The sequence below is a fragment of the Fistularia commersonii genome, chromosome 3, assembly GCF_037954325.1.
Source record: "Fistularia commersonii isolate RoL2024-O1a breed Wild chromosome 3, RoL_Fcom_v1.0, whole genome shotgun sequence".
Lineage (NCBI taxonomy): Eukaryota > Metazoa > Chordata > Actinopteri > Syngnathiformes > Fistulariidae > Fistularia > Fistularia commersonii.
This window is the reverse complement of record NC_141286.1, coordinates 7,889,046-7,900,417: the sequence shown is the minus strand read 5'-3', so window position 1 is coordinate 7,900,417 and position 11,372 is coordinate 7,889,046. Positions and strand designations below refer to the sequence as shown.

Sequence of the window (11,372 nt, the reverse complement as noted above, 5' to 3'; positions counted from 1 at the left end):
ATGTGATTGATTTTGCAGGAATTCATCCCCCCTGTCTTTCACGCACCGTCGTGAACGCACCGACGGTGTTTCCGCGCAGATCCACGGACGTGCACACGCACGCACGCATACGCACGCCAGCGCGCACACACACGCACGCACAGTTGACGGGAGTTTCGGTAGAGGTCGCTGACGCCTGCAGAAGCGCGGTTGCAGACGGAGGAGCCCCCCCCCCCACCACCCACCACCCCCCCGGTTCTCTCCCGCTCCGGCGCTCAGGCTGGGCTCTCATTCCTCCGCTTGGCTCCGGCTGCAGCAGCGCCTCCTCCTCCTCTTCATCCTCCTCTTCCTCTGGAAATAAACCCCCGCTCGAGTCGGAGCCGCGTCGGTCGGAGCTTTTTTCGCAGCTGATCCCGCGGACGCCATGGCTCACTTCTGGATACACACCGTGTGGATCCCCGGCGTGGCTTTCCTCTTTGGATTCCAAGGCAAGGGAATCTTTTATTCTTTTTTTTTTTTTTTTTTCTTCTTTCTTATGTTACATTTTTTCCCACTCGTGAAAAAAATAACCGTGGAGTTAAAAAAAAAAAAAAAAAATGGGGAAATGAAATATTCCGTGGATGTTTATTCGCGCGTCTGTCCGTGCGCCCCTGACCCGAGTTGTGCAGGTACGTCAAGTGACTCCCGCTCGTGGAAAAGTCGAGTTTGTCAACGGTGTGACACAAAGTTTCCAGCTGACGGCGGCGTGTGCGTGTGCGTGTGCATGGAGGAAAGGTCTGCTCGCTGAGGAGTAGCGTGGATTCAAGCGTGCGCTGTCAACCCCGCGTTCACCTGCACCCCCACCACCCCCGCCGGCCTCTGCAAAACAAAACATGCGCTCTCGCAGTGTGCGTGTACGTGCACGAGTGGATGAAAGCGATTCATCCTTTCGTGCCACCCCCCTCAAACTGTTGAGTGCAGTTGGCGAGTCCATGGCAAACATGCTCATTAAACATGAAGTGTGCGTGTGCGCGCGCATGTGTAAAGCATTGTTAATGGATATTGCAATGAAGGAGATTTTTTTTTATTTTTACTTTACTGTTTGTTCCATCACTACAGAGGATGATGGTGCGAATAGTGAAGCGTTGACCTGATGAGAAATCAGCACCCGTCCCTCCTACACACACACATACACACTCATACACACACACGCCCACTCACACACGCACGCACGCACACACTCACACAGCCCTATCTTCCCATGTGTAATTAAATGTCAGGAGGTAAAGTAATGTAAGTGCTTCAGCACCAAAGGGAATTACGCACCTTCAGTGTAATGTAGTGGCTCTGGCATCAACACAGTTGTGTGTGTGTGTGTGTGTGTGGTGGTAGTAGTGGTGGTGGTGGAGGGTGTCTGCTGACTTTTGACTCGGTGAAGAAAATCAGCTGAAGTTGAAACATCGCCATCGGGTCATCCGGGTGAGGCTGGAAATGGAGTAAATGTGTGTGTGTGTGTTTGTTCCACCAGTAGCTTAGACAGAAGAATGCATTGAAAGTAAGTTTGTGCAGGGAGCAAAAACAGGAAGTAAATAAAAAGTTAAAGGAAGTAACACGGTGATTGGCTGTGAGAATTTTTTTTTTTTTTTTTTTTTTAAGAACACAGAACTTTTGCTCCGATGGAAACACACTTTCGGTCAGACACGACCGTGTCAGTGTATCTGAACGTAGACTGGATCCGTGGGAGACCAAAAGTTATTGCTCGCCACTGACTATCACTTGGGCTGGAGTGTGGAATCGTGTCTTTGTGGCTGGGAGTTTCACTGGATTGGACAAAGCGACCAATAAGAAATTATTATCATTTTTTTAATTTATTTTTTATTCAGGATGTGTCAAGAAGATTTGGATAAGTAGAGCGCCCGCCGACGACAGCCTTCCGGTGGTTGAAAAAATGCAAAAAAAAAAAAAAAACAATGTGGAAACATCAAAAGAGGAGAAAGGGAGCGATTTTTGAATAACCCGTGGTCAGTAAATGCGCCTCATGCTGCTTTTATGAACGCCAGTTAAGATCCCGTCATGCGAAAGCACGAGAAAAATATATGGAGCGCGTCCAGGGAAACCCTGCGGCGTTCTCTGGGCCCGAGCTGGTCCGACTCGAAATGGGAAAACTGCGCTCTGTTCTGACAAGTCTGCATTCGGAGGGGTGTCCTGGCCTTTTGTGAGGGCAGTGTTAATTTTGAAAGGCATATGCAGGCTTTGGAAGAATCAAGATTTTTTTTTTTTTTTTTGCGGGGTTGGGGGGCGTCCCTGCCAACTCCTGCCAGACGGTTACAAGAATCTCACGCCGGGTGTGAAAGGCCAGCGGATGGCCGGCCAACCGGTCCGCCTGCGGGTCAGACCCGCGGCGCTTTACCAAAATCGCGCAGACAGAAACCGGGGACTGGAGGTCATTTGAGGTCAATCATGAGGCGTGATTGAGAAGGTCTCCAGGAACACACACACTTGATGCTGTTCAATTCATTCATTTTCTCATCCGGGGGGGGCGTTCACCCTGGACCGGTCGCCATAGAGACACCCTCACTCTCCAGTCAGTTTAGGGCAGGGGTCGGAAACCTTTAACACCCAAAGAGCCATTTGGACCCGGTTTCCACAGAAAAGAAAACACTGGGAGCCGCAATTACTTTTTGACGTCTAAAATGAAGGTATCACGGTATATATTGCTTTTTCTTACCTTTACACATTGTATAAAACAACTATACTTTGCCCACCTGGGGTTGAAAGTCTCAACAAACTGATGGCGTTTTGGCAGGTGAACCGGCTTCCGCGAGTGTGACATTTATTTTAAGCGTCGAAAAATAATATATATTATTTTATTTTAATATTTCAAGATCACAATAATCTTCCAATCTAGAGCTGAAATTAAAAAAAGGAACACAAATAAAATATGCTTCAATTAAATACTTATAATTTACTCTCCCAAGCCACATGGAGCCGCAGTGTAAGGATGAAGCCGAGGGTTGCCGATCCCGGATTTAGGGTCTCCAGTTGATCTGTATGTTTCATGTAAGCCTGACTTCAGGTTAAGAGTTTATCGTCCAAGTTTATTGTCAGCTTTCAATCCAGTTAGCTGCCTCTTGGCTCCAAGATGATCGCTTCAATTGCCTGAGCTACGTCCCCCCTCATATTTACAGGGATCACATTTACAAAAGGGCGCAGTCGCTAGCAGAAAGATGCTCTCCGGTTCGATTCCAACAGGAAGCCTTCGTCTGTCGGAGTTATCACGTGTGGGTTTCCTCTGGGTTCACTGGTTTCCTCCCACAATTTGAAAACACTTTGCTCATAGGAGACCGTGAATCGGCCGGGGGTCAGATTGAGAGGCTGAATGGTTGTAATTCTCTATTTGACAAATGAACGAGGGGGTGAACTTTTGTGCGTCTGTTTGAAAGAGAGAGTGAAAGGTTGCATGTCTCTATATCTGGTCCTGTGATCGACCGACGACCGGTTCAGGGTGAACCCCAACTCTCGCCAAATGAGTGCAGGGATAGGCATGCAGCCCATGTGTAGGATAAGCAGTGTGGACAGTGCAGTAGAACCTCGGCTAACAAACTCCCTTAATCACAAACAAATCGGCCGACGAACAGAATTTTTGTTCAAATTCTGAATCGAGCTGCGAACAAGCCTTGTTGCACGAACACAAACAAACTAACATGTTGGCTTTCCCCATTGTGGCGTTGTAGCATAGCGGCAGTCGTGCATGCTCTTGTTTACATCGTTCATTGTTGTCATTGTTTAAATGATTTTTGTAGTAAGTTCGCCCTCGGTATGGCTCCCAAAAAAAAAGGCCCTAGTGCTAGTGGTGTTAAGAAGGAGTTCAGAATTACAGAAGGAAATAATTGCTAAATGTGAGAATGATGTTTGTGTTGTGATCTTGCCAAGCACAAGGAGTTGTGCAATACTGAAGAGTAAACATGTGCGAAAGACGCCTGATGTGACTAAATCAACGAAGCAAACGTCTTAGGTCAGTAGAAAAAGTAGAAAACTAATTGTTAATTTGGATTAATGAGCGAGAGCTTGCTGGAGATAGCATTAGTGAGGGTCTCACATGCGAGAAGGCTTTACTTTGGAGTAAAAGTGCCGCAAGAAGACACAGAACAACAGAAATACAATCATAATTAAGGTTATCTTTAATTCCTTTCTGTTTTTTTTTTGTTTTTTTTCAACAAATAACCCATAAAAAAGTTTTTGAAGAGTGCAGTATGTTTTCGGGGCTGGAGAACAGGTCAATGGGATTTACGATGATTCAAAGGGAAAAAAATGATTTGGCTCACGAACATTTCGAGTCTGAGAACAAACTGAGGTTCTACAGTATCTGAATGAAAGGATGAATATTTACACAGTGACAATAATATATGATAGAATTCATTGAATTTGGTTTTATTGGTTTAATTGAAAATTGGTCCAAAGGGATTTTTTTAAATTCGACGCTCAAATGTTACTCTTGTGTTGGCTAAAACATGAAAGGGAAACAGAGAAGAAAACCTTCATCCTCATCCCAGAGCTGGATCATTATTCAAGCCAGCAGATTAGATGTTTCGTTGTCGCGTTTCTTTTAACACAAAATGGTTATTTGCTCTCGGCTCTACAATCAATCCATTCATTTTCTCCTGCACTCCAGGAGCTGCTGATGTTGATAATTGTTATAGTCTGTATCAGATGAGCCTTAATATATTTGGTAAGCAGCATTTCATAATTTATTCCCGATCAGGAGAGGAGGAGGAGTTGTGCCGCTTCTTTGTTAAAAGGTTTGCTAAAATTAGCCGACCGAGGATGGAAATCAGACACCTTGGAAAAAGCTGTGCGGAACTCCATGGGGGAGGCAGGGGGGGGAAACGCTCACATTGAACTGAAGCTTCAAAGAACCCTCACCTGGAGAGGGAACACCGCCGCAGACAGACGGCTAACAACTGCTGAACAGTTGTATGTTAGAGTGGATGTGAGGGGGTTCGGAGGGGGGACTCCCCTCTCTTCTCATTTCACACTACAGCCGCTCCCAGGACTTGTCCAGCCCACCCCCCTTGCTCAATTTCTAGCATCTTTCACAAGTAATGCATAAGTCCGACTGCAGCTCAGATGCAGGGAACCTCATATCTTTTCTGTAATTAGCAGTGGTGAGCACTTCTCCCTCAAGGCAAGGAGGTCCCTGGATAGATCCCGACATTGGAGGCCTATCAAAGTGGGGTTTGCACCTTCTCCCCAGTGTCTGACTGGGTTTCCCCACAGGTTCTTCTGTTTTCCCCCACAGTCCAAAACATACAGTAGGTCAATTGGAGACCCTAAAAAAATGCCAATTCGTGTGATGCACGAGTGAATGGTTGAATGTCTATATAAAGCCCCGTGATTGACAGGCAGCCGGTCCAGGGTGAACCCCGCCTTTCGCCCCAGGGGGCAACTGGGATAGCATCCTGCCCCCCGTAACCCTGGTGCAATAGTGGTATGATCCATGTAAAACATAATGAATCCATCAATAATTGAAATTTAAAAAGCGTAAAAAAAAAAAACACTTTCAGTCACTGTTGGAAACAATATTATTAAATATATTATTCAATATTTCATCAAAACACATCTTTATCAATGAAAATATTATTTTCCTTCTGCTGCCCAAACCAAAGGGGGCACCTGCTATAAAGAATCATTTTGAAACAAAATGCTTTTGTTTCTGTTGACCCTGCATCGGCGTGAGCAGCGTCTGGAGACGTAATGTTCCGACAACATCTGTGGGAAGGCGGCGAAGCCTGGCTTGGAACAATGAAATCATTTCATCATAATCTAAAATGCGACAGCTCTTTTTTTTTTTTTTTTTATCAGAGAAAGAATAGAGCGGGCCGCAGAGTTGGCCTGCAAGCGGAGTCGGCCCGTTGCTTGTTTTGATCCAGTTAATGGTGGAAAACAAGCGCTCCGCCGTGCTGCTTGTTATCTGAAGAGTAATGAGTGCCTGACGTAAACAGTTAATGTTCGGAAAAAAGAAAAGAAAAGACAAAAAAAAGAGTAGAGGACCTCCTTTAGCAGGGGAGCAGGCTGAGATGCTGATTTGTAATTGTTTATTAATGCAATGCAGAGTCAACACAAGCGCGTTTACGCCACCTGTGTTGTGCGTCGATCTGCTTTCGTATAGATTAAGCGCCGGTCGGCTTTCGGAGCGTCCGCGTCGCGTTCGTCGGGCTTCTCCCAGTCAAGCAAAACAGTGGAGCGGATCGTTGAGCGATAATTACATTTAGGGAAATAACTGTGATTCCGAAAAAAAAAGAGTTTACAGTCTGGAAAATTAAATGCATCAGATCTTTAATTTGAAACTGAGCTAGATTTAATTAGAACAGATTATTAATATGATGCTGTCTGTTCATAACAATATGAAGGGATGCTTTATTGTTCTATGTTCTCCCCGAGAAAAGTGCAAGAGATCATGCAATCTCTACATAGAAAGGCCCCCTGTTGGAATTGAAACAGAGATTTTTGAGGCTATCCATATTGCATTGCGCCATTGTCTTATTATTATTATTATCAATATTATTGTCAGTGTTGTTGTGAATATTAGAATTCTTTAAAGAAATAAATAACATTAATTTGTATTTTGTAATTTTATAAATTTGTAATTTTTTTTTTTTTGTATAATTGTAATTTGTATTTTTTTTTGGATGAAGACAGAGACAAGAAATGGCAGAGTGGTGCTGAAAAACAAAAAAAAACAAACAACTAAATGTAGACTGAACAATAACGCAGTAGCGTTTTGGATTTGAAGCTGGATTTGAACGGGAGTGGAGGAGACGAAAAAAAAAAAAAACAAGAAAGAAACAAAGGAAGGAAATTGTTTCTTCTATGTAACTTTGCTCAGCATCTCAAAATACGATTCCCCAGAGCCTCATTAAGCTCCTCTTAATTACATCTTTTGTTTCTGCTGTAAGACAACAAGGTGAAATAGGGACACCCCATTAACACTAAGCTTAATGTTCCCAGCAGTCACTTGGAAGCTGCCGCTCTGCACTGCTAAACATTTGATTTTACACTCGACAGTTCTTTTTTTATTTATTTATTTTTTTTTTTTATAGAAAATCAACATAAATACTTATTAAATTAAAAAAAAAAAAAAAAAAAAAAATCTGCGGTTTTATTATTGATGGCATCATCCCGGGTCCTTAGAGAAAAGTGGATAGTCTGAATAATAAAAGTTTGTCCAAGCTTTCAAATACTGCGGTATTTGAAGTAGTCTCGTATTCGCAGCAGTGGCTTCATGGGATTCATTCGGCGGATGTGTTTTGTTAAAAAAAAAAAGTCTTGTTTTCAGCTCAATATCAATCTGAGGATCAATTTCACCAACCTCCTGTTGTCGTAGTCAAGAGAACGATAGCTACAGTGGTCAAATTCATCGAGGAGTACTGTTCCACTCGATCTGAAACCTTTTTTTTCCTTATCATTTTACAGTCTGCTTTCTACCATCACGCTGGTTTTCTTTTGTTTTCCCCTTAAAGGCCTCTGCAGAACACACCAGGTGCATTTTTGAAACATCAAAACAGGGCCACCCTTTAAGGTGGAACACTGACAAGCAGCAGCACATCGGGACTCCAGACCCAGGTGTTTGAGCTTCAACCAATTCGCCATTCGATGCTTTTTTTGTGCTGCCGGAGAATCGGCTCTTCCGGCCTTCTGAATCTGGCTGAATTTTCATTCTCAACTGAGCTTTGGTGGGGAAGGGGCTGCTTCGGACCCAAACCTGTCCTCTCACCCAGCAGCATCTTACCCGTTTCAAATAAGCCGGACCTGGTCTGACAAGCTGAAGGATTTGAAGTTTATCTAAAATTGTCCCGCAGCTGGTGTGTATATATTCTACTTTTGAGATGCTGCGTCAATGTTGAGTCACGGCCGTCTCCAAGACACTATCTGGCATCAGGGACTCTCGCGGTTATCTCTAAATTCTCCACAATTTCTGCTTGTCCGGGAATTGAAGGTAATAAAATCTGAACAATGAAATCACTGAAATGCTCAGTCAGGGGTCAGAGCCGAGGTCGATGGGGAAGTTAAGAGTCCAGAGAAGCTCCAGAAGGAAATGTTCAGCTCGGGATGTGAACGCCTGCGTGGACGAAGCGGAGATCAGCTGTTTTAAACGCAAGTCACATGATTCGAAGACAGAATACCAAAAGGGCGCTGTTTGAGTTTCTTCACAGTTCCATAGCAGATCATAACATGCATGAAGAGATTAACAGGGCACAGAGTAAAGTAAACCAGTGTTATTAGCACAACATGTGATTCTACATCATCAATCTGGATAACAAAGGTTTTTATATAGAAAATAAACAAGTTTGGGGGACATTTGATGAATCTCAAGGAATTTACATCAGTTGTTAAACACTGCCATTTTGCAGAGGCGGCGTTGAAACTGACCAACAGACCGGTGGCCCGCTGAGTCAACCTCTTCTTCATGTGTCATTCCTTATTTTGTTTTTCCTCTATTTTTTTTTTTTTTTTCACTGGTTCCAAGAATGGATCTACAAATGTTCAGATACTCTTACAGCTGGAGGAACCTTTGAAAAGACAAATCAGGTGATATTCGGTCCGTGTCTTTCCCTGTTCCATGGCTTGAGAATACGGAGATACAGTATCCGAACGCTGTTGGAACCCTGCAAGAGCAGGGTTGCGACAGTCAGGGTTTTTTTTTTTTTTTTGATCTGCTTTCAGTGTGAAAAGAACAGCAGCTTCCACCAAGAGCTCTACAGACATGTAAACCCAATTTCGCACTGTCGCAACTTTTTGCAGTTTGTAGAATGCTTTCAGGAAGTGGTTTATGTCTTCTTGCACATGGACCGCATAGGAACTGGGCGTCCGTGTTCTGAACGCCAACATCAAGGCAGGGTCTTTTTACGGTTCCATAGGAGCTATGTCACGTAGGTAGTTGGTGATTGGTAGAGGTCAGTCGCCATGCCCATTTCCAGATACTTCTTGCGCACGGTGGGCCACCATTTACATAAATAAATGAATAAAATGCAAAACAAAACCATTGTGGTCACTGATTGGCGGTTTTCTTGCGAAAAAAAAAGGATAGAGCCAGCAAGAAATGGACCAATGAAGAGGTCCAAACTGGCCTGCGATGCCACAAGGGGACTTCCAGGGCTCCCATTGGTGTAATGACAACTTCTCCATCTTCATTTATTCTATGAAGGGGAATCATGGGCTGTTCTTAACAGAAGAGGAGGACAAAACTAGAGGGCAAACCACAGAAAATGATAACAACAAACAAATAACCTGTTGCTATTTTGGAGGAGAGCAGGTTTTTTTGATGTTGGAAACATATCCCAACATCGAACCAGGCAGTGAAGTGCTCTTTGAAAAATGTCAGCAGAGCAGATTTTTCTTTGATCGATGAATGCAGGCGTTTTTTTTTTTTTTTTTTTTTTTTTTTTATTTGTGCTGAGAGCTCTGCAGAATTTTGTTAAAAGTTAAATGGTGGCGTAGCTAAATGAAAAGGTTTGATCGGCTTAAGTATTCCGATCCTGCGCCAAAAGTGGTGTTCTTTCACGATGCAGGGTAGCCGAAATCAAGCATCGCTCATATTTCAATTCAAAATCTACCAATACAAGTTATTAAAAAAAAGTCTCTAAATGGCCACTACATCGCCAGTAGGTCACTTATAAGTGACTGTGTGAATGCAGTCAATCAGGTTAAATCTGACGAAAGAATCTGGAGTTTAGAGATTTTGACGTTACTCATTGCAGGGATTATATTCTGAACAACCTTTCATACTTGTTGGGACCGTTAGCTAAAAGGGTTAATTTGGAGATGATTGATCTGGTTTTTGGGAGTTTTGGTTGGTGAGGGGGACATGCTAATTTGGAGAAAGATTAAGTTGAGCTATAGAGATCTTCTAAAACTGACAGAAATAGGCTTTGGCGAATCCGGCTTAATGCCACCTGTCTATTGGTGTTTGGCAGCTTTCATAAGAACTACGACTGAGCAGGAGGCACACCAGCAGTCGCCGCCTCAGACTGTACCACCTATTGCACTACTTTACATCACGTCCGTTACAGTTTCCCGAGTTGAAAGCCAGAAACTCCAATTGTTTACTGACAGATTTTAAGGGAAAACATTCAAAAGACAAGCCTTATTTGGAGTGACTGCCAAACGCCACTCTATAAAGATGGCTTTAGCACTCCTGTCAGTCAGGTTTGGAATAAATGAAATCAACACCAGGCCCGAGCATAACATCATCTAGGATATTAAATGGTTTTATGGGAATGTTTTCAGACCATCCTAGCTAGAGTTGAACAATGGCCGCTTTCAGACAAAAACTTTGAAGACCTTCCACCTCGAATTTCGCTCTAAGAACTCCTCCTCCAAGGTAGCATTTTTAGTTTGGCATTGGTGCAGGCAGTAAGGGAACACATATGGAAGTTAGCCACCATCTGCACCGAGAGCGCCACGCTCAAAAACAAACTACCACGAACCAAAACATGAAGACGACAAGTAAAGCATGCAGAGGGATCGTGCAGCAGCGTTCATGTTCTGCATGGCGGGAATAGTAACCCTGGACTGTTGGAGTGGTTAAAGTGATTTTATTTCCTCCTTGCTGTGCTTTTTTTGTGTGAGGAAACTTGCTGTTCCCTATCTCTGTTCTTATTTTCACAAATATGTTTCTGTTCCACTGGGAGCCTTGGAGATCGCTCTGTGATGTAGCCGGACGGAAGGGCTCGGGCCTCTTCGTCGGCCCATTTCTCGTTGGTGCTATGCATTTTGTAGCAAGAAAACCGCTGACCAGTGACCGCAGTAGTTTATAAAAAATGGCACTCCGCAGTGCGCAGGAAGTATCTAGTGATGGGCATTGGTTTGGGGTTCCATCAAGCACCTATTCTCCTTTGGAACTGTAGAAACTGGAAACTCAGCCTTGAAGTAGGAGCTACAATGGCTATAGAAACTGGAGGTTCCAGTTCCCTTGCATGTTTCCAGTTTCCCTTCCCGAAAGCATGAAAAAAAATGGCCTAGTTCTTGAAAAGGTTGCGAAAAGTTTCTACAGTGTGAAAGGGTCTTAAAATGATCTCAAAACATGAAGCCGAAAGGGACGTTGAGTCGAATCCTATGAGAGAACGTCTGGCTTTGTCTGCCCGTGCACTTCGGGTGATTAAGCGTGCGTGGCACGACCGGCATAGAGTGCGGATCTCAGGGGACGCCGATCCAGTGACGATGGGTTCACCCTCGCCCTGGAATGACAGCATGCTTCGCAAAGCCGAGGATTCCCTCGTTCTTTACAACGTGTATGTGCGACATGTAAAAGACGGGAGGATAAAATAGAAATCACTGCAGTCTTAGGAGGAACCAGGCGGCGTGGTCATATATAGGACGGTGATGGCATTAACGGGGAGAGGAAGAGAGGCATC

General features: G+C 44.0%; 1 protein-coding gene across 1 annotated transcript in view; it reads left to right on the top strand.

The window, feature by feature from the left end:
• The first annotated feature begins 298 nt into the window (after positions 1 to 298).
• Positions 299 to 11,372, top strand: part of lsamp (limbic system associated membrane protein) — a 485,855-nt gene continuing 474,781 nt past the window's right edge. The window contains exon 1 of the mRNA XM_086143485.1: positions 299 to 467. Coding sequence (XP_085999611.1) covers positions 404 to 467 — 64 coding nt within the window. The 5' untranslated portion in view covers positions 299 to 403. The remainder of the gene's footprint in view (positions 468 to 11,372) is intronic.